General features: G+C 34.8%; 2 protein-coding genes across 2 annotated transcripts; both read right to left on the bottom strand.

Moving 5' to 3' along the window:
• Positions 1-696: 696 nt before the first annotated feature.
• LOC138893511 (uncharacterized) lies at positions 697-1,992 on the bottom strand. The gene is made up of 2 exons (XM_070178118.1): positions 1,684-1,992; positions 697-1,635 (listed from the first exon to the last, which is right to left on the bottom strand). The coding sequence occupies exons 1-2, from the start codon at positions 1,990-1,992 to the stop codon at positions 697-699; spliced, it is 1,248 nt and encodes a 415-aa protein (XP_070034219.1).
• An 11,993-nt stretch (positions 1,993-13,985) lies between these two features.
• Positions 13,986-20,149, bottom strand: LOC104101482 (axial regulator YABBY 5-like). The gene is made up of 7 exons (XM_009608932.4): positions 19,800-20,149; positions 18,438-18,536; positions 17,129-17,252; positions 16,947-16,995; positions 16,743-16,818; positions 15,187-15,252; positions 13,986-14,232 (listed from the first exon to the last, which is right to left on the bottom strand). Exons 1-7 carry the CDS (start codon positions 19,875-19,877, stop codon positions 14,170-14,172), a joined length of 555 nt encoding a protein of 184 aa, XP_009607227.1. The 5' UTR covers positions 19,878-20,149; the 3' UTR covers positions 13,986-14,169.
• Positions 20,150-23,558: the final 3,409 nt, after the last annotated feature.

Here is a 23,558-nt window from a genome sequence, read left to right as displayed (position 1 = left end):
GGAGATGGATGGGGAGAGATTGGAGAACATGTTTGATCAATGTTGCTCTTCCACCGTAAGACAACATTCTACCATGCCATCCTCTTATTCTGCTAACTACTTTGGATATGAGGGAATTGAAATGGACAATTCTCTTTCTACCAATATAGATGGGACATCCAAGGTAAGTAATTGGGGAGTCTTTTCTGGAGAAGCCAGTGATTTGTTGGATTCTCCTGTTAGTGTATTGGAAGACACAGGGTGAGGTCATGAAGTGACTTTTGTTCTTATTGATCAGTTGGCCAGAAGTGTCTTCATAGGATCGGAGGATATCCATGACTTTTTGAAGAGAAGCTTTGCTGCCAGAGGTGAAGATTATAATGTCATCAGCAAATCTCAAATGGGTGATTTTAGGACCTCTCCTTTCCATGTAAGAGCCATTGAAAAGTTGGTCATGAGTGAGGTTGTTCAACATCCTAGAGAGAAGTTCTGCACCAAGAATGAAGAGTGTAGGGGCCAAGGGGTCTCCTTGTTTGAGGCCTCTAGTAGAGTGGAAGAAATTACATCTAGTGCCATTCACAATTACTGTGTACCAATTGTTTGAGAGTGTTCTCCACACCATGTCAATGATCATTTCACTAAATCCTAATCTCTTCATCATGATGTAGGTAAAAGACCAGGATACTCTGTCATATGCTTTAACCATATCAAGTTTAATCACCACATTGACTCTAATATTTTCAGAGATGCTTCTTCCCTTAACAAACCCAGTTTGATTTGGAGAGATAATTCTGGGCAATATTGGTATAAGTCTTGAGCTGATAACTTTTGAGATAATTTTGTTGATGAAGTTGGGATTGGCCTGAATTCTGAGAAGGAGTTAGGGAATTCTACTTTGGGAAGTAGTACAATGCATGTTTGGGTCATATGTCTGGGCATAGTGGCACCACAAAATAAGGCATTGACCACATTAAGAAGGTCAGTTTTAATGATGTCCCAACAATGTTGGAAACATTTTCCATTAAGTCCACCAGGACCATCTGCACTTGTTGGATTCATTGAGAAAACTACATCTTTGATTTCCTGTATAGTGGGATCTTGGGTGAGAATCTCATTATCTTCACGAGTTACCAGAGTAGGAATGCAAGAGAGTAGATCTTCCCTAATGGCACCACCAGGATTAGTGAATAAGTTCTGAAAGTGATCACAAGCAGCCTCTCCAATGGCTTCATCACCTTGCACCCATTCATCTTCACTGGTTTTGCTCTTATGAATGTACAACTTTCTTCTCCTACATCTTATTAAGTTATGAAAGTATATGGAGTTTGCATCACCTTCTTTGAACCATTGAAGTTGTGTTTTCTGTTTCAAGACTGACTCCTCAATCTTCATGTGTCTGATGTACTGGGCATTGAGTTCATGTAGTTTTATTCTGTCATATTCCAAGTTGGTATGTGCCCAGGTCTCTTCAGCTGTTCTTACTTTGTTTTCAAATTCTTTGACCTTTTGGAAAATATCACCATATTCCTGTCTTGACCATTTACTCAAGGCAGAGCATATGTTTTTAGTCTTCTGGTGAAATATACACATGGAATTTCCTTGCACTGGCTTGTTCCAAATGGCTTGGACCAAAGGCATGAAGGTTTCATCATTGATCTAGCAGTTTAGGAATTTGAAGTATCTTTTTTGGTTGTTTGGTCTTACATTCATGTCCATGAGAAAGGGAGAATGGTCAGAGCCAGAAGAGGCAAGATGAGTGATGGTTGTTGCAGGGAAAGAAGCTAGCCAGTTGTCATTCACAAGACCTCTATCCAATCTCTTCCAAACAATAGCACAAGGGTCCCATCCATTAGACCAAATGTACCTTGGACCATAGAATCCTAGATCAGTGAAGCCACAGTCTTCAATCATGTTAAGGAACTCAATACTCTTATTGATTTGGTATGGAATTCCCCCAATCTTTTCTTCAATGGATGCTAACATTAAAATCACTAATTGCACACCAAGGGACATCTGTAGCAGTAGATTTGAGCCTTAAACTATCCCATAGTGGTCTTCTCGGGATAGGGTTACATTTGGCATAAATGAAAGATATGTGAAAGGTGTCACATGCTTCCGCATGCTTTAGTTCCATTGTGACCTGTTGTTCATCTGATTCAAGAATAGTCCAGTAAATTCTTGATCCCAAAAATCCAGTTTTGTTGTTACAGTTTGAGATGGAATGATGCATGGAGAGTTAGATTTTGAATGAGAGGTTCCAGGACAGCAATGAGGGAGATATTGTGGAGTTTTTCGAGGATTCTTAGTCTCTCAATGGCTCCAGAGGTCCTGACGCCTCTGACATTCCAAGTGAGTGTACTAATCATTTAAAAGAGAGAGGGTAGTTTGTGGTTTGGTGGTACATTGCTGCTTGAGGCAGCTTTGCTCCTTGTAAGCCTTGATGAAGGTCTCATTTTGGATCTTTGGGAGATTATGTTTTCTTCCTGATTTGGTATTCCATTTACTGCAGCAATTAAGAGGTCACAATGATGCTCCTCTTCTAATGCTTAACTTATCCTCATCTTCAAATTCACCTCTCATCTCATCCTCAGAGAGAATAGGTCTGTATCCATCTTCTTGTGAGGAATATTTGTTGAGAGGATATTCTTCAAGGACAAGTTCAAGGGGGTTCAATTGATGTTGTTGACTTTGGATCTGGGAAGGTGTGTGTTGAGGTTGTGGGACATATGTTTGGCTAATCTGAGTATTAGGGGGAACTGTGAGGATATCTGGCTCACTTCCAATATCAGTGTCAACTTTTTTGTTGGAAAGAAGGGGTTGAGAGAGAAAGGGGTTAGAGAAAGGTTTTGCACTCATGGATCCAGAATTACCTGAGGAAGGACAGAGCTCCATTTGGTTTGAGCAAGTGGTCTTTGGAATGGGGTGGCAGAGTTAGAACACATATCTATTTCAGATGGTTCATTTATACTGATACTTGCACTCTGTTTCCTCATGGTTTTTCTCCTTTTATGGCTAGGTTTTGTTTTGGATTTTGGGGTTTGAATTTGGAAGTCTGAGGCAGCATGACTTTTTCCTTTGATCAATGATCTCATATGGGCAGCATGATCCTCTTCTGAATTGATAATATCAAGGATCTCCTCATGATCCTCAATCTGAACTGAGGTTGATTTTTCTGATTGACAGGAGTGGGAATAGTGGTAGCAGAGGTTAGAAGGTCCATCCTAGGGTCAACCAATTGTGCAGGAGCACACTCATGAAGAACATGAGGATACCCTTCCCCCTTATTTGGATCCTCATCCTATAATTCTAGAGGTTTCTCCAGACCATTCACCTTTCCTCCATCAACTTTATTATTCACAACAGATAACTGAGGGCAGGGGTGTTGGGATACAGAATTCTAAGAGCCAGAATTAGCAAGTAAAGCAGCAAGAGCTATTTCCTGAGAGATAAAAGGCATATCTACCTGTGAATTATTCACAGTAGCTTATTGTGCGTTTGCTTCCTGTGTTGGCTGAGCAATGCTTTGCTTTGGTATGTATGCCTGATTCTGTTTCTTGTTGTTTTGTGAAGTATTTTTGAAGTTTTTCTTCTTTTCTATTTGCCACTTTTCTTTTGATGATTCGGCATCAGCATTTTGATGGTCAACCTGGTTTTGGTGTTCCTTTTCTTGTTGATTCCTCTTTGGCTCAGAAGTGCCTGGCTTTTGGTTATCAACTTGTGTCCTCCCATTTTGCTATTTGGTGGTTCCTGCATCTTCTTTGGCGTTTCTCTTGTTGGTTGTCATATTTGCAATGGCTGCAGTAGTTTCTTCCTCTTTTCTTTTTTGAATTTCCTCCATTTTTTCCTGGCTTAACATTTGAGAGCAGAGTGGCCCTGGTGTTTGCAGTAGTTGCAGTATTCAGGTATGTTATCATACTGCACTTCTAGCCATTCACCATCACTATTTTCTACTTGTTCTTCATCATATCCAAGCCAGACATGGTGAGGTCTTTCCTTTGTGAGATCAATCTGCATTTTCACTTTAGCAACACTCCCTCTACTTTTTTGGAATAGGGCTAAGTCCAAGAATGGGGGAATAACCACCCATATAGGAACAATAAGGGAATCTTTATTGGGCTTGAATATAGGTGTCCAGGCTTCCAGCTTCATCATCTGACCTTGAATATATATGTATTGTTTACCCCAAACAGTTGCATGATCATATTCATTGTCCAAGTCAATATACACAGTTCTAGCATTGAAGTGTGCTATCCCTTGAGTTTAGTTTGGGCAATGAAGCTTCTCCTTACTACTTCCATTCTTGGCATAGTATTCAAAAATTTGCCAACCACAATAAATTTGCACTTATCAGCAAACTTGATCATGTAGTCATCCCTCTTGAAAATCACGGCAGGTTGACCTTGCTTGGTGGTTATTTTGGTAGGGGAAAATTCAATTGGTTCAAGTTGAGCTTCCTGCCTAGCTCTCAGTCTGGTTGCATAGGAATGAGTAACTGTGGGGGGTGGAGGTGGGGGTGACTGGTAATGGTTTTGCTTTAGGCATTTGTGGATTGGCATTAGTGATGGTGGGACTCTATTGGTTTGGTTGGACTACTTGCTCAGTGGTTTTGGTTGAAAGTTTGTGGTTCCTTTTTGAGTTGTTTGGCTTATAAAAGTTGGTTAAAACCTTAAGATGGGGATTTATAAGACCTGTGCAAAATACCTGGGATTGATTTTGGGGCTGTGGGATAGTTTGAACATCAGGAGGTTTCTGCTGCACAGTTGAGGGAGCCACAGTTTGATCATCAATTTTTGGGGTTGGTTCTTGCAAATTCTTTTGACGATCACTTTCCTGAGTATCATGTGAAGCTTGAGGATTGCTTGGATCACCTAATTGGGTACCAGAAGTTTCTTTGGCATTTTGTCGAACAGTTGGTGAGCTTGACTGCACTGAGTTACCTTTTTGCAATGTTGTGTAAATTGGCTTGATAGAAATTTGGTTTGATGGGTGGGAAACAATCTCTTGAGTGCTAGGAGTCATTTGGCATAGGTTTTGGGGCAATTGATTTACCAGAACACCATGCCCGGCCAACTGGTGGAGGACTGGACTATGCAATTGATCATGGTGATCAATTTCCATATTAGACTGGTTTGAAACTTGGCATACATGTTCTTTAGTTGTCGTAGAAGGGTTTCCAATCAGTGGTGGTGGATAATTAGGCCTAGAAGTGGAGACTTCATTTCGTCGAACACCTGGTGGGTTCAAGCTGTCTGTGGACTTTGATTGAAAAATTGGTTCAATTGGTTGGCACCCATGTGCAATTGGAGCTTTCAACGTATTCTCCTCATTAATACTAGCAAAATGGAAACGAGTTTTTTCATTTCGGGCAGTTAGAACTCCGTCTCCGGCCACTTCAGTGTCGCCGGCGGTTTACAGAAGGTCGGAGATGATGATTTTGACGGTGGAATTGGCTGAAATTTGGTGGGTAGGTGCATCTTGAGGTGGGGAACGATCTCTATGGTGTGGAATTTCATTTTTGGACCCAGAATTGGCTAGTGGAATTTTTGAATCTCCTAGGCGATTCACTGCTATAGTGATCCCATCGTCATTTTGAAGATCTGTATCGATTGGGAGGGAGTTTTTGGATGATTCTTGTTGGGGTGGGTGCACCTTAGGTAGAGTTTTTGTTTTTACCGGTCCGGTGGTTTTTGGCCGTTGGACGGCAAAGAAGTGTTCATAAAAGCTTGACTGTGTTACTGTAACACAAATAGTTCTTCTAGTGTCCCTTTTTTGAACCATTATTCGCGCTTTTTGTTAGCGGAGATTTATATCCACGAGATCATCCGTCTTTACGGCGTTCCAGTGTCTATCATTTTTTATCAAGGTACGCAGTTCACCTTGCACTTTTGGAGGGTTGTACAGTGAGTTAGGCATGCAGGTTGAGTTGAGTACAACATTTCACCCCCAAACGGAGGGACAATCCGAACACACTATTTAGATATTTGAAAATATGCTTCGCGCTTGCGTTATGGATTTCAGGGGTTCTTGGTATCAGTTCTTGCTGATTGCGGAGTTTGCCTACAACAGCAGCTACCGGTCAAGCATTTAGATGGCTCCCTATGAGACATTGTACGGGAGGAGGTACCGTTCGTCAGTTGGATGGTTCGAGCCGGGAGAGGCTCGGTTTTTGGGTACCGATTTGGTTCAGGATACCTTGGATAAGGTTAAGATTATTCAGGATCGACTTCGCACAACTTAGTCTAGGCAGAAGAGTTATGCCGATTGTAGAGTTCGTGATGTTGCATTCATGGTTGGAGAGAGGGTATTGCTCCGGATTTTACCCATGAAGGGTGTGATGAGGTTCGAAAAGAAGGGCAAGTTGAGCCCTAAATATATCGAACCCTTTGATATTCTTGAGAGAGTGGGTGAGGTTGCCTACAGACTCGCATTGCCACCTAGTTTTTCAGCAATCCATCCGGTGTTCCATGTCTCCATGTTCCGAAAGTATCACAGTGATCTGTCCCATGTGTTATATTTCAGCTCAGTCCAATTGGACAAAGATTTGACTTATGCGGAGGAGTCGGTGGCTGTTCTAACCCGGCAGGTCCGACAGTTGAGGTCTAAGAGTTATCCTTCAGTTCGAGTGCAGTAGAGAGGTCAGCCAATCGAGGCATCCACGTAGGAGTCCAAGTCGGACATGCGGAGTAGATATCCACACCTTTTCACCAGTTCAGGCACCTTTCTATGTTTATTCGAGGACGAACGTTTATTTTAGAAATGGAGAATGTGATGACCCGATAGGTCAATTTTAGTTTTAATCTTCATTTCTATGTTTTGAGACCTCAAATAGCTCTGTTTATCCTTCCTCGATTTACGTGCACAGTCCATATCTTTTTCCAAAAAATTTTTATGTGAAAAACTAAAGAAAATGTGAAATTTTGCCTTAAAACTCATTTGAGTTAACTACGGTCAACGTTTTGTGTAAACATACATGGATCAGTATTTTGATAGTCCTGGCGGGTCTGTATCGTGATTTCGAACTTGAGCGTATGTACAGAATCGAATTCGGAAGTCCCTAGCTTAATTTAACGTGATTTGTTGAAAACTAGTAATTTCAAAGTTTAAATAATTCTTAAGTTTGACCGTAGGTTAACTTTGTTGCTACCGGGTTAGGATTTCTGGAACTTGGTATAGGTTCATTTAAGTACTTATGATCTGCAAAGTTTGGTGCAAAACGGAGTTGATTTGACGTGATTCGGACGTCCGGTTTTGAATGTTCTTGAATTTTCTTGAAAATTTTCTTTGTTTTGGTGTCTGATTCATAGTTCAAGGTGTTATTTTGGTATTTGGATTGTGCAAGCGAATTCGTATGATGTTATTACACTTGTGTGCATGTTTGGTTTGGAGCCCGAGGGCTCGAGTGAGTTTCAGATGCGTTTCGGAGAGTTCATGGGAGATCAGATTTTTGCTGGCACTCATATCTCGCATTTGCGAGCTTCATGCTTGCATTTGTGAATAGCACAATGGCCTAAAGAGTTCGCATTTGCGAACTCCCTATCGCATTTGCGATGATGGCCAGGCTTGGGTGTTGGTCGCAATTGCGCTCACTGAGTCGCTTTTGCGATATTTCCAAGTTCGCATTTGCGAACAATTCATCTAAATGAGATGAAAGTAGAGATGGGAGTTCTTCGTAATTACGACATCTACGCCTGAACAAAAAGCTGAGAATGCGGGATTTAGCCCATTTTTCACAAACTCTCAACCCCAAATACCCTAGAGGTGATTTTTCCAAAAGGTTTTCTTCCCAAATTCATTGGTAAGAAACTTTAATCTATTTCTTTTCAATTACCTATTACTTTCCAAGTGTTTTCAACATTAAACCTAAGATTTTCATGGTAGAAATTAGGGATTTGGGTAGAATTAGGGATTTTTATAAATTTGGGATTTAAACCTCGAATTGAGGTCGGATTTCGAAACAAATTACATAACTAGGCTCGGGGGTAAATAGGTAATCGAGTTTTGGTCTGAATCTCGGGTTTTGACCAAGCGAGCTCGAGGTTGACTTTTGTTGACTTTTTGAGAAAAGTGTAAAGATCTAAACTTTATGTATTGTAATTGATTTTTCTAGCATTGTTTGTTGATATTAAGTCAATTTTGATTAGATTCGGTTGGTTTGGAGGCGAATGTTAGTGGAAAGGCCTCTGTTGAGCTTTGATTTGCTTGCGGAACGAGGTAAGTGTTGGGTCTAACCTTGATTTGAGGGAATTAGGAACCCTTGAACTATATGTTATGTGATTTACATGTGTAACGGCGTATATGCGAGGTGACGAGTGTATATACGCCATCAAGATTGTTGATTTCATGTTTTCCCGTATTTCATTAATTATTTTGTTCCATATCTTAACTGTTACATGCTTTAATTGCTTCCTATGCCTTAACTCGTTACTTGTCACTATCTTATCTTGTATTAAAATGCTCATTTCTTCCATCCTCCATGATTAACTGCTACTTGCCTTAATTGTCTTACTTGTACATTTTAAATGTCATATATTTGGCTTGTCTTGTTTTTTTTGTATTAATTGTAGTATTTCTTAACTTGGTACGAGATTCCTTTATGGCTTTGCTTTCATAATTCTTTAATCACAAAGATTCTTGTGAATTGAATTGTTGAATTAATTACATTTATTAATTTTATTTATGGATCGGGTTGCACGCCGCAACGGGTGGAATAAGGGAGGATTGATATTGATATGATGGGATTGGGTTTCACACTGCAAAAGATTTTATATGTGATATTGATATAGTGAAATAAGGGAGGATTATGATATTGATTCTGATTATATGGTGGGATCGGATTGCGCGCCATATTGATCTTGATATTGATATGGTGAAATAAGGGAGGATTGTGTTTGTACGGTGGGATCAGGTTGCGCGTCACAACGGATTGTGTGTTTTGTAAGTCATTGTTGCATTGTGTTAGCTTTCAGTGTTTTCATACAAGATTCTGAGGAATGATGTTTCTGGTTTTACTGATTTCGAGGATTGAGTTATTTCATCAGTTATATGCCTTGCTTTTTTATGTTTATTATTATTATACTGCGTACATGTTATTGTAAGTGACTCGCCTTAGCCTCGTCACTACTTCGTCGAGGTTAGGATCGGCATTACAGGGTACATGGGGTCGATTGTACTCATACTATACTTTGAACTTCTTGTGCAGATTTTGGAGTCGGTCCTAGCGGCAGTCAGTAGATTGCTCGAATTGATTGCCTGACGGAGACTTGAGATACAATTGCACGGCGTTCGCAACTCTGAAATCCCCTTCTACCTTATCCTAGCTATTTATTTTATTTCAGACAGTTTTACTTTCATTCAGACCATTATTTGTATTATTCTAGTCGCTCATGCACTTGTGACATCAGTTCTGAGATTGTATTTAGATATCGCTATTATTATGGTTTTCTCACTCTATTTCAGTTGGTGAGTTATTATTTAATATGAATTGTTAGAAATGGTTAAAAATTATTCTAATGTTGGCTTGTCTAGCAAGCGAAATGTTAGGTGTCATCGTGGTCTCGAGGGTGAAAATTTCGGGCCGTGACAGTTTACAATCACTAATACTTGTATATAGGAAAGTCTGTCTCTATCATACTCCATTAGGGTGTCTTTGGATTCTGCATGAATGCGTGATACTTTATACACCGGTAAAGTACGTTATGAGAAAGATAATATGATGACCCTGCCCACACATGCTTTCTTTCAAGCTACTATAGTTTCCGCTCTACGCTAATATTCGATTTAATATACAAACGAAAAAGGGTCAAAAATACCTCTTTACTATGGAATATTATTTAATCGATCAAAAGAACCATTACCGTCTTAGTATTGAACAAAAATAACCTCAAAGTAATGGAGGGACCACGATTTAAGACATTTGGCCTATTATTTATTTTTAAACTCACCAAATAACTTGGGTCGGGTGGGTTTAAAAAGAATCGAATAGACCAAATGTCTGACCCTCCGTTGACTTGGGTATATTTGTTCAATAGTAAAATAATAGAACTATACTTTAAATAATATTAAATAGTGAAAGATATTTCTTTTCCGATATATAAATATATGTGAGCTTATGTGTCCAAAAGCTAAGTGGGGGAAGGGACAAAAAAATGGGGGTTAGGGTGTAAGGGATAAGTCAGAGATAAAATGACAATATATGCTTAAACAGACATCAATTTTGACATTTCAGATTCTGTATGCTGCAGCAGTTTGTGATGTTCTTTTCTAGGATGAAACATTACCGGCCTGTTGAATTTCCCTAACCAGTTACTCCATTAGGTTTCTACGTACTCCTAAAATTGAGCTAACCAAACTTTACAGATCCCAATGAAACTTTTGTTTAATCATACCTATGCTTTTTTTACATACTTACTTTTAAAGGGCAGTACTGGAGCACAGTAAAGTTGCTTCCGAGATCTATAAATCGGTAGTTCAAGTCGTGAAATTAGTCACTGATATTTGGATTAGTAGCTAATTTCTTATTTAGTTCGCGCAAAAAGAATGACAACTTTTTATATTTGAAAACAATTTACCTTTATGCAATGATTTATAGTCACACAAAATATATGTGCCTCATTTTACATCACAAGTTCAAAAGTATTCTCTTTTTTCTTAAACTCCATATCTAGTCAAATAGGTTCACATAAATTCAAACGGAAGGAGTATGATATTTCCTCGGGAGTCATAGAAAAATATCTCTATTAACACAAACATATAAAAGTTTTGGACCACCTTATACTTTTGAAAAATCCAATGAATAAGGAAAGATTTTGTGTAAGCTATTGAAACAAAATTGCAGAAGTGTGTGTTCTTAGTGCTTTGCTGCAATGGTGGAGAATGTGGTCGTACGTATACAGAGGTAGATGGCCAGGCCAATTCACATATGGTGCAATTGTTTGTATTATATCACATAAGCAGTGGTGGAGTCATAATTTAAGGTTGCGAGTTCTAAATTTTATCCCAATGATAGCTCGTCTTGGTTAGTGGGTTCGCAATTAAATATTTATATTAAATGAATTTTCAAATAAAAATACAATGTCTAAGCAAAAGATACTACATTTTCGTCCGAACTCATACCTAATACTCTAACTTCGCTCCTGCACCTAGGGGTGTACATGAACCGAGTTGGTTCGGTTTTTATCAAAACCAAAACAAACTAACTATATCAGTTTGGATTGGTTCGGTTTTGTCGGATTTTTCGGGTTTTTTTATTATATGAATATTATTTCAATCTTACCTTGTTAAACTTTTGATAACTAAATACTATATGTTTTTAGTAAAAATTAAAAAAATTAACAAATATATGATTTATTAAAATATTGTTGTGGAAGAATTTTCTTAGTAACACATGATGGTTATTTTTTAGTCGTCTGACAATAATTTTACGTTAATGTACACTTTCAAGGTTAACCGAATTTAATAATTAAACATAAAAATAAATATGAACTATATAGTGATATGTTCTATTTAATTTTAAATTATCGAAATACCATTTCAAATTCGAAAAAGATATAAAAATTTAATAGATCTTGACGTATGAATATGGAAGAACAAAGAAATTGACGTCTTTCACTAACACTTGATAAGAAAGTAACCATACAACCCATTATTTAAAGTTAATAAATATGGAACACTTCATATTTAACTATATATTACCTCCCATAAGAGAATCACAAATATTTCTAGACATTGTTTTAAAGAAAATTCTATAAAAAGTCTTAAAAGTATATATAAAAATTATATATTTATATGTCGGTTTGGTTCGAGGTTTTTTACTCAATACCAAAACATACCAAACCAAATCTACTCATATTTTTTAATCGGTTTGGTTTAACTTTTCGATTTAGTGCAATTTTCCGATTCGGTTTGTACACCGCACTTATATATGGGTAGTTCATTTGTTTATAGGGTTGTACGTAAACGATATATACATGCTTGGACCTAAAAGATCTTTTACTAGATATACGTTCAACTTTATGAAGAAAGAAGAGAACAACTTTTGCCATCAATATCCATCCAACTAACTAGTGAAATTAAGCACATAGTTATAATTTATCCCGCACAAAAAACCACAAAGTCAAGTCCTGCTATTTCAAAATCTTAGTACAACATATATGATTGTGATTTGTGATGTTACAGAAGATTCTGAATTAAGGATAGAAGATGGAAAAGATGGCAATGGAATGGCTACATTTTGTAAATATAGCATTTGCTAACATTTTAAATGTGAATATTTGTAGTAGCAGTACGATCCTGCAAGTGAGATCTGAGGAGGATAGTGTGTACATAACCTTACCTCTATTTGTTGAAGGTAGAAAGACTATTTCCGGTAAACCCCGACTCAGGACTATACTTCTCAGGAACTTGAAGAAATATAAAGTGAATAAGACATAAATAACTTACGGTTAAGGCACTCTGCACCTGCGTTAACTTTTTCCTTCTTGTATTGTACTTCATAGGGGCGGCCAACCATAAAGCAAGTGAAACACTTGCTTTAGGCCCCAAAAATTTAAGGGCCCCAAAATTACTAGTATTCTTTATATATAGTAGTATATTATTTATATAATTATCTTTTATTATTGATAAATTTATTTCTTTATTGTCATATTAATTTTTAATAACTCGATTTCTTTCTCTAATTAATATAACTAAAATAGTTTTCTGTCAATCTTATTTTACTTTTTTACTTAATTATATTTCTCTATCCATTAGTCGGTCACGTAACTATATCTAATAATCTAACTTATTATTTATTTTTCTTACATAAATTATACTCTCTCCATCCCAATTTATATGAAAGTGTTTGACTGGACATGAATTTTATGAAATAAAGGAAGGCTTTTGAAACTTGTAATCTTAAATAAATCATAAAAGTTTTTGGGCTAGAAATCATCTCATTAATGGTAAAAAGAAAAATCTAAAGTTGAATTGTTACCAAATATAGAAAGGGACTTACTAAAAAAAAGGAGTCAGTTGTGTTTTCTGGATTCTCTCATTTCAGTTGTGATGCAATCAACATTAAATTCATTTAATTTTCTGTATTTTATAAAACTAAGTTCTCATTTTTTTTAATTCTACATCCTCACTTGTCGATTTTTTTTAAAAACGCTGTTCATTAAATATTATATATATATATATATATATATATATATATATCAAGGCCTCTTATTAAGATTTTATTTTAGGCCTCCGATGAGGTTGGCCCGCCCCTGCATATTGCAACATGCATTACTGGCTAGCTATCACAATTCGTATACATAGATTATTCGTTACTCATTTGTAGATCAGTCGTTGAACTACGTACTAGTGAAATCTTTAATAAAGTTTATCACATGTAGATTGTAGTCAAGTTTCTATACTTAATTAACAAGGTTATACTATATACGTCTTTTTTAAATAAAAATAAAAAATAAAAAATCATCCGATGTTTGATACTCGTATTGTCGTCGGACTAAATTCGGATTCGTGTCAGGAAGTCCTCCATTGGAAGGTAAAGCTCCCTAACAAAAGTGATTTTTATACTCGGTGCTTAAACCCGAGACCTCTGGTTAAAGATGGAGTCTAATCACTCCACTACAATCCATATTGGTTACTATTAAACAGCTTCACTCAAAGAACTACCAACTTTATTCTAATTTATGTGACAAAGTTTAACTGAGTATAGAGCTTAAGGAAAAAAAAAAGATTATTTTTTAAATTTGTGATCTTAAACTTGTCATAATTGTCATATGGTTATAAAAGCTTGTCACTAGCGAAAAAAAAAATTAAGTTAAATTAGTTCCATATTTAAAATGTTATTTTTCTTAATATATTAAAAAACTATTGCAGCATAAACTGAAATGGAGGAAGTAATATTAAGACCAATAATGAATAATAAGTGCTCAAATGTCGAAAAGAATGTGAAGTTTCTTATAGCACATCTAAACAGTGCCTATCCCTCCCACGCAGCATATAATATCAAATACAAAAGGTTAATTGAAATTTTCTCATTAAGAAAAAATAATGTAGACATTAAAGAAAGTTACAAATTATAAAATATATAAGCAACAAATAGAACAATAAAAGAGTCTCATATTAAATAATACTCACACGCTAGAACACCTTGATTTCTAACTTGTCTTCAATTCAACACACAACATGTAAAGAATCTCAGTCTCAGAAGGTGAAGGTCTTTATTTTTGGCAATGCAGCCCTATGCATTATATGCTTTTCTGCATTCTGCATATAGGAATGAAAGCAAATAATTAAATAAAGGAAATATATATTTTTAAAAACTAAAAAAAGCCCGTATAGTCATAACGAGGTTAGTGGCGGAACCAGGAATTTGTATAAGGAAATAAAAAAAAAAAAGAGTTCCATAGTTGGGATTCAAACTTGTAACTTAAAGCAACTTTGAAATTTCATTTACCACTACACTAGAATTTTTCCTTTTTTAATGGTTTATATACTAAAATTTTGATATTAACCTATTTATACAGCAAAAAAATTTGACAAAGGAGATTTAATTGAACCGCTTTCCCTCTTATTATCTCTGTATGGCCCCTAAATATGGGCATTGCATGCTACTAAACTATGCCCTAGGGCTGAACTCAATACTTAAATTAAGTTACCACAATACCATGCCAATTTTGAAAAATTAAATTAATTTAACTTTGTCCTTGGTCACATGTTAATTCGAATGATGTTATCGAATCAAGAATATACTATGGACAGTTGCCTGTCCTAGGTACTCGTAACCTAATGGTGTGTACGTAATTTTTGCTAATACTATTATTAGTTCATAGAAGATAAACTCGTATTTTGACATGCATAGCTAAGATTGCTAGTTTGTGGAAGTAGAAGTACTAACAAAAATGCATCACTGTCCCAGAAAATTTTGTAGGTAGTATTTGTTGATGCGTGTGATCATCTTATTTCAAAATTTAAACTGTTAGAGAGGGCACGCTTAAATTATTTTTGATAATTGAGTGGTGAGATTTGAACCCAAGATCTCTGGATGTTCTGATAACATATCGGAGTATGTGCCTATTTCATCGAAACTACTTAAAAGTTTAAGTTGTTAGAGATAACTAGCATAGTTTATGATTACGTATTTAATATTGTTCTCTTGGTAGGTAATATAAAAGTCATGCTTTTGGGTTAAGAGAAAAAGAAGGATTGAATAATGGTTACCTCAAGTTTAGCTTGATTCTTGGTCTCCAGCGTGAGCCCAAAGTGAATGTGAGGGAAGTGTGCCCACTAAACCAAAAGATAGCTAAATCAGTAATTACCAAATCCTAATCCTAATAAGAAGTAAAGCAGTCAAAAAGAATTTTTTTAAGAGAAGATACAATGACATTTGTCAATTTTGTAGAACTCAATAGAAAAAATATATATAAAAAAATTAAGAGTGCATAGTGCTTGTTCCTAGATAGCAGCTCCTGATGAACTACCCAGTACACAGACACAAGTGAGGTGTGGCTTGCCTTGGTGAACTCGAAAAAGAGGAAGAAATTAAAGGGGAGGACGTTAAATGTACTTCCTCTATCTCAATTTTATGTGATGCTTTTCGTTTTTCGAGATTCAAACATTTTAATTTTAAGAGTGGAAATAGTGGCATTTGCCCATCATTTTAGAAATCAATAGAAAAGAAAACAAAATCTAAGAGTGATTAGTGATTGGTCTCGAATAGCTTCCGATGAACTGCCCAGCTAGATAGACACAAATGAGGTGTTTCTTACCTTAGTGAGCTCGAAAAAGAGGAAAGGAGAGGACGCTAAAAAGTATTTGCTCTATCTCAATTTTATACGATACTTTTCGCTTTTCGAGATTCAAACGTTTTAATTTTGACTATGCATTTGAACATAAAATCTTTTAATTTTGGAAAAAAAGGTTAGATATATCCCTATACTATTGGAAATAATCTAATCCTGCCGTTAGCAAAATAAACAAAAATACCCCTATCATTAACGGTTGTCCAAAGTGGCACGAGACCCATCAAATTTTAAGCTTAAGTGGAGTCCATGTTCTTTTTTTTAACAATATCTTTTAAAACAAATGACTAAACCTACCCCTTCCTTAATTAAAATCTTCTTCTCCTTTAAAGTCTCTCACTGCTGAGATCTAAGGAATTTTTTGTTTAATTCCAAAGGAAATTTTGCACAAACGAGAACTGTACATGAAAGAATGTTCAAAATCAAAAATTGTACAATCCAAATTTGAGTTCATGGATAACACTCTCACAAAAATCTCAAATGGGTCATGTCTCAACGCCCCTTCAATATCCACAAGTAAACAATAAACGAATCATTGTTGATTTCCTCCTCCTTTAATTTAAGAAGGAGTAGGTTTAGTTATTTGTTGTAAAAAATATTGTGAAAAATAATAACATGGACTCCACCTATGCTCGAAAATTGTTAGTGATAAGGGCATTGTTTTTTTACTTTACTAACGGTAAGGGTAAATATAAATGAAAAGTATAACGGAAGATAAATGTAAACTATTTTTAATAGTACACGGGTGTATTTGACCATTTTTCCTTTAATTTTTCGAAATAAAATATGCATATTTGAAAACTACCTAAAAAGTACTATAAGTAACAATAATTAATAATTTAAAAAATTTAAAAAGCATATGAAAAAATTTCGGTCAAAGTATGATTCGTTTGAGTCTCGAAATTTAAACACCTTCACATAATTTGGGACGGAGGGAGTAATATAGATTGTAAGTTTCTAAGGATTTGCACTTACATTTTTTGCAGCAGTACTAAATGCTTCCCTATGAGTGATATCTGGATTATTAGCCTTGATCCTTTGAATTTCCTCTCTGCACATTTACGCATTTTGTACATACTCAGCAAATTAATATATAGTGGTTAAGATATATCCTTATAAACACACATTTAATATAGATATTTTAATATGAACTTATTAAAGACACGTGAGCTGCCTTACTTTATGAACTGGTTATATGCAGAAGGTACTCGCTGCCTCTTCTCAGGGGCTGAAAAAGAAAACACATAAATAATTAATCTCGCTAAATAGAATAAATTAAGTATTTAACTTATATTCATATAGTGTAGCAAAGAATTTTTACACTATCATTATATTTTAACATGTTATAGCAGGTAACGTACGTCGATTTGCAATCGTCTCCTCACGAGGATTTTTTGTGAGGGATGATCGGACTGCCATCCTGCTGTTGCATTTAGATGATGAACCAAAATCTATCTTGTATTCAGGAGAAGTGTAGTTGGACACCTGAAATTAAGTTACTCACAAAAATAAAAAGAATATGATGAGAAGAAATAATCAGCCAAAACAAAAATCTAAATTTGCTAATGAGTGATTAATTTTTTTAAAGTAAAGTAATTAAGAGAAGATTAATATCAATAAGTATAGGCCACGAGGTTCTCTTAATTTCTTCTTTTCTCAATTTCTTTGAAGTATTGAGATAGATGGGGTAAAATAAATCTTAATGAGATAGACATATAGTTAATCTATTCACCTTTAATCACAAATTTCGACTTTAAGTCTTAATTATGAAAACCTTTTTCTATGAAGCAATTTACCCTCTTTACTTAGTCTACCAAAGATAAATTAGTTAGATAAATATAAATTCTATAGTGCAAGTGAGATCTGAGGAGGATAATGTGAATGTAGCTTTATCCCTACCTTGTGAAGGTAGAGAGACTGTTCATATAAACTCTCGCCTCAAAAAAAATAAAATCACAACATTTTATAGTGCATGGGGGAGTTTATTTTTTATCAAAAGGATTGAAATGATGTTATATGAGAAAGACCAAAAGATAACATGACAACAATTGAAGTGACTGAATAAGTTTGGAATGTTAAAGGCTAAATATATATACACAGTTTTTGTTGAGATCCAAGAAGGAATCTGTGGGAAAAACAAAAATGTTAGTTTTGGTCAGTGTTTCCACATTAGAGGACAAAAAATCCCTGACGAGAAACAAATCAATAAGGAAAAAAGCAACCTCAAAAATATTTCATATCAATCAAATCAACTTAAAAGCAGTTCGCGAGTAAAATAATAGGATCCACAATTTAAAGTTTAAATGCAACTTATTGAGTTTTGAATAAATGATTTACATGTATTAAATGATTTCTTTTTCACACAAATACATAATTTTAGTCAAAGCAACTGAATTCACCCCTATAGGTCAAGGACCAAAAAGAGAAAAGATCAGAAAATAAAATAGTCTACTTAGAATGTAGCTAGGTATTGGTTGTGGCGGCTGTTAGATTCTAACCAAAAAGTTGATTTAATAACTCAATATCCTGAGTATTAGTGTCTGTATATTTATGTCCTTAAAAGAAGCAAAACCTAGAAACCCTAGATTTCAGAAGCCTATGTATACAAATTAAAACATAACGCCCACAATTTGAGCTTCCAAAAAAAAATGTTTCCTTTTGGATTTTGACCTGAGAAAATGCAGCAGCCATATTTACAGTCCACATATTTGTGCAGTGTCCACATCGAATTGTCACTATATCAAACAAGTTGCTGCATGGTACACTCACCTGCAATTATATATATATTAAACCCCATTAATATAATAACATCAAAAAGAAACGAAACAAAATAACTTTTTTTTTAAAAAAAACTAGGAGTCATGTAAAACTCAGCAATTTCTTGAAGATCTAGTCACAAGTGAGTGATGGTCACAAAAAATGTGATTTTATTATATTTATTATATATTTTAAAAACATTCTTGGCATATAATTAATGTTTTACTATGATTTTAGCAAAAAATAATAGATTCAGTTGAACTCGTAGAACCATCTATGTCCGTCTATAGAGCTTAGGGAGAGGCCATTTCGGGTGGAAGGTAAAGGTCTAGTTCTTGAGATCTCTTCCCACAATTGCACCAAAAAAGAATGAGAGAAACTTCATATATTCTCCCAACTACAATGGGACTAAGCTTCCCCTTTGTTTCTCTTCTTTAGCTAATGATGAAGCAAATTCCTAAAATCAAAGTAGTCAATGAAAGCATTTATTTTTTCCGTTCAAAGAAATTGCCATAAATCGATAAACTAGGTAGTGAGAATAAGAAAAAAAAACATAAGCTACCTCGTTCGTGCTCATACGGCTCTTTTATGGAGTAAATTTTTAGATCTAAGATGTGAACAAAATTTGAAAATGAGAATTCTACCATTAACATATCTATGTCAGTCATATTTTAAAGCTTAGTAAGCTTCTAAAGAAACCCTAAAAGAACAATTTGGTTTTCTTCAAAGGGTGGAACTTCCAAGAAAATGGTCAAAAAACTGAGAACTTAAAATCATTTGAATGAAACCATTAGCAAAGAAAAGCTCTTTTCTGATAACACACTAAAGAGTAGTACTACTTTGTTAGCTTGCCTGTTAGTGCATTCTTTTCAGTAAAGAGAAAGGTACAACACAGAAATAAGAAAAATCTAAGGAGTGGAAGGACACTTCTTGATCATAATTATCTTCAATAATTTGTATTTTTTGAATTTAGGTAATCCTAAAATCAACAGAAAGCTTTAGTGTTTCAAGTATCACTTTCTTTGAGTACTGCAAAAGATCAAAGAATGCAAAAAAGAGATGCCTATAGATTGAGACTTGACTTCTGAAAGCAAAAACAAGTGAGAAAACCTATGGGTTTCTTTATAATACCACCAAAATAACCAATCTCTCTGAATTACAAATCAGCTTTATTCAACTAGTAAAAAGACAGAAAATAAAGTAACTTCACACACACATATGATACAGATAAAAACATGCATATTAGTAACACTAGAGAGAGAGAGATATATATACCGCAAGAACAATATTGCACAAGTTGCAAGGGATATAGCAGAGTTGCTCAGAATTAGTAGAATCAATGCAGTTTGCCATGTTTATTTGAGGACTTGTATCTTAAGGGAAAGAACAAAGAAAATGGTGAGAATAAATTAAGAAAAGTGGAAGAAGAAATAACCAAATATATAGAGATCAAAATAAGAGGAGACAGTCCTTTACTCCCTCTTGGAAGCACAAAGGTAAAGCAAACACTAAAGAGAATAGGCTTTTATTCTCTCTCTAGTGTATTGCCTTTTTTTTTTTTTGGGTTATTTCTCATTCGGCGACTCTATACACAGGACTAGAATTCCAAATCTCTAGTTAAGAATGAAAGATCACCTGCATAACCTTGTTGGTTAGTATAATGCTTTCAAAATGCGCTTTGTGCACAAAGGTAAATAAAATAGGTGTATAAAAAATACATACTCCCTCCATTCCAGTTTACGTTATCTTATTTCCTTTTTAGGTTGTTACAAAAAAAAAATTCTTTTCTAAATGCGAAATGATTTAACTTAAACTTCTCATATTACACTAAATAACTAGTATTTATAGCTAGAGGCGTATCCAAGTTGAGGGATATGGGTTCACGTGAACCCATACTCCTCTTCAGAAACCATGTATAACAATGTTATATTTTTTCAAAATTACTTAAATATATGTGTGTGAACTCATGCTCAAAGACTCTTATGGTGCAATTATATATTATTGGGTATACCTCTATAAATGAAATTGATAGTTCAAATCTCACTCTAAACGGTCTTATTTTCGGCACATAGTATAAATATATGTGAAAATTACTAAAATTTCAAAAAAAATATAATTTTGAACCTATAATTTCAACGGTGTAGTGGGTTCATGGTAAGAACTAAAGTTAAGCCCGTCAAATATAAATTCTTAATCTACCTCTTCACAATAGTGCACTCATGCATCCTCTTGAAATCCTGGATCCACCTCTGTTTATAGCCACATAAATATTGTGATATGTGTAAGACTATACAAGTTCAAAAGTGTTATAGTCATAATACAAATATTACGATATGTTTAAAACTACAAATTTTAAAAGTCTCCTTCCTGAGGAGCAAACGTTGTGTCGACTATAATACCAGACTCGGATAACAGAGACAAAAGTCTGCCATAGTGCTTCGAGATGATTTTTCCTATAAGTAGGCTTGATAAGAGCTCAAAAATGAAAAGAAGATATAATTTTTTTGACAATCACAACAATTTCTCAACTAAGAAAACTGATGTGTGATTAGGTAAATTATTACTATCCTTTAATATTCTGTAATATATATTGAGATTCATTGTAAAAAGAATACAATTTTCTGTAATTCTTTTATCCAAACTAAAAAAATAAAAATAAAATTAGGTTAGCTCAATTCAATAGTGCCCACGGCAATAAGGAAATTGGTGAATAGGAAAAAGCAAAAAGTTACTGCAAATACTGCTAGCTGTTATAGAGGATATCAATCCCATATAATATCCGGTTCATAGAAAACCGGGTTTTGAGGAATTAATGTGGGCTTCTTTTCAGAAGTGTCAGATATTGGCCAAACAAGGGTTAGGGTTTTGTTGGGAATTAACTTGGGAGGATGAGGAAGAGAAGGTTTTGGCTGTATTATGCAAGCAATCCACAAAATAAGTCAAGAAGAAGAAAAGAAGCCTCTTTTCTTTTTTTTTTTAAATTTAACATACATACATGATATCAAAGTAAAAAATTTATATTATCGGTGTTACTTGCGAACAGTGGCGGAGCCAGAATTTTTATTAAGGAGTGTCAAAATATATAAAAGTAAACACACCAGAAATTAAGGAGAGTCAACACATAATATATATACATATAAAAAAAATTTACCTACCTACACAATGTATTTTACCCGTGAAGGGGTGTTATTTGATACCCCTTTCTGTAAGGTGGCTCCGCCATTGCTTGCGGAGTGAAGAATTTATGTAAGTGGATTCACAAAAATGCATACTTAAAATTTGAACCGAAAACCTAAAACGCTTCAATGAACTTCTTTACCACTTCACTAGAATTTTGCTTTATGTAAAGAAAATTGATCAACAATTTAAACATAATAACAAAAGATTTAATCTTGTTGCGCAGTGTAATTTTTCAATGAAGGGAATACTATTAAACTCCCTTATCTCCACCACGTTGGTGTATATATATCTTTGTAATAGGTTACCGGTCTTATCTTTTAGGTAACCGATTAGTGTAAAATAAGTTGTATAGCGTAAGCGTACAAAAATTAAACTTTTTCATCTAATATTTTTTTTCATGGTGGGGTGAGGGCAGGGGGTGTAGCGAGTTTTGGGTGGGGGGGGGGGGGGTGTTACCCATGTTTGTTTGTTTGTTTGTTGCCATTATAATTGTATGTGCTGATGAAGAAAAGAGAGTGGTGTGGCTATGCCCTTTCCCTATCAATCTATGCGACACCACAGCGGACGAGGGGGGCGCAATGTCTCTGTGTGTTTAATTTTAATTTTTTTAAATTCTTTCTTCTTTTTTTATGCATTTGTTCTTTTTACAAGTTAAGTTTTATGCATTTTATACTTACCCAATCAAATCATATATATAAAAGATAACTGCATGTATTTTTATATTGTCACTAGTTTTTATTACTTATTATATTATTGTTTATTACTTTATTTTTATTATTTCTTAAGCCGATGGTCTATCGAAAACAGTCTCTTTGCCTTTATAAGGTAGGTGTAAGGCTGCGCACATATTACCCTCCCCAGACCCACGTATGGAATTAAGCTGGGTTTATTGTTGTTGTTGCATATAACTATATATAATAAGCATAGATTTAAGTTAAAAGAATTTACAGTAATGAGTTTAATTGGTTATACTAAGTTGTCGTTCTATTTTCTAAATTAATAGTTCAACTTGATTGTCTAAAACATCTCTTATATAAACTCGAAAAGCAAGAATGGGTAACTTAGGATATAGGATAAACAACCTTCGTTAAATTACAATGATAGTATGAAGATTCTATACAACTAAAATCCAGACTAATGTACAATATATAACGGTAAAAACTTATCTGTACAAGCCTAACAACAGAAAGTACTACGATTACCTCTACCATAGAGATAGTAATAGATTTTGATGGTGCTTTATTCCTAAAGCATATTTTTTCCTTTTTACCCTTTTTCGTGATACCTTAATACTCTTAACGAGACCCGTATTAATGGCTACAGACACATACCAAGAAAAACGTTTTCTGTAATTTACAATATTATTTTAATAATTTGGTATAAATATTTGGTGCGAATAAATTTTTATCTTATTCGTAAAATGTTTTACTTAACTCATTCTCCTGGGATTTCAACCCTCATTAATGACCCAATCCGAATTTAACTTGCATGAAAATATGAGACTACTTGGATATTGACTCGTTTTTGTTTAACTTATTTTTAACCGCTCAAATTTAACCCATAACATCGAGTTATCATCTTTAATAAGAATTACTTCATCCTTAATTTGAGATTTTTAAAAATTGAATAGTTGATAGAGAATGTTGGAGGGGCTTGAAGCTCAACCTCAGCCTTGGCATGTCGGGAATAAAGGGCGACATACTAGATGTAACCATTGTGTTGCGCTGTCTTTCGATCGATACACAGTTGAGAAGGCCAATCACAAATATTGTCCTAGAAAAAAGGAAATAATACAAGATTTCACAAGCAGAGTTAGCATAAGAAGAGTTTATATACGAGATAAAAATTTAAATT

This window comes from Nicotiana tomentosiformis, chromosome 6, assembly GCF_000390325.3.
Source record: "Nicotiana tomentosiformis chromosome 6, ASM39032v3, whole genome shotgun sequence".
NCBI lineage: Eukaryota > Viridiplantae > Streptophyta > Magnoliopsida > Solanales > Solanaceae > Nicotiana > Nicotiana tomentosiformis.
Note: the sequence above shows the minus strand (reverse complement) of the source record. Positions and strands in the feature narration are given on the sequence as shown.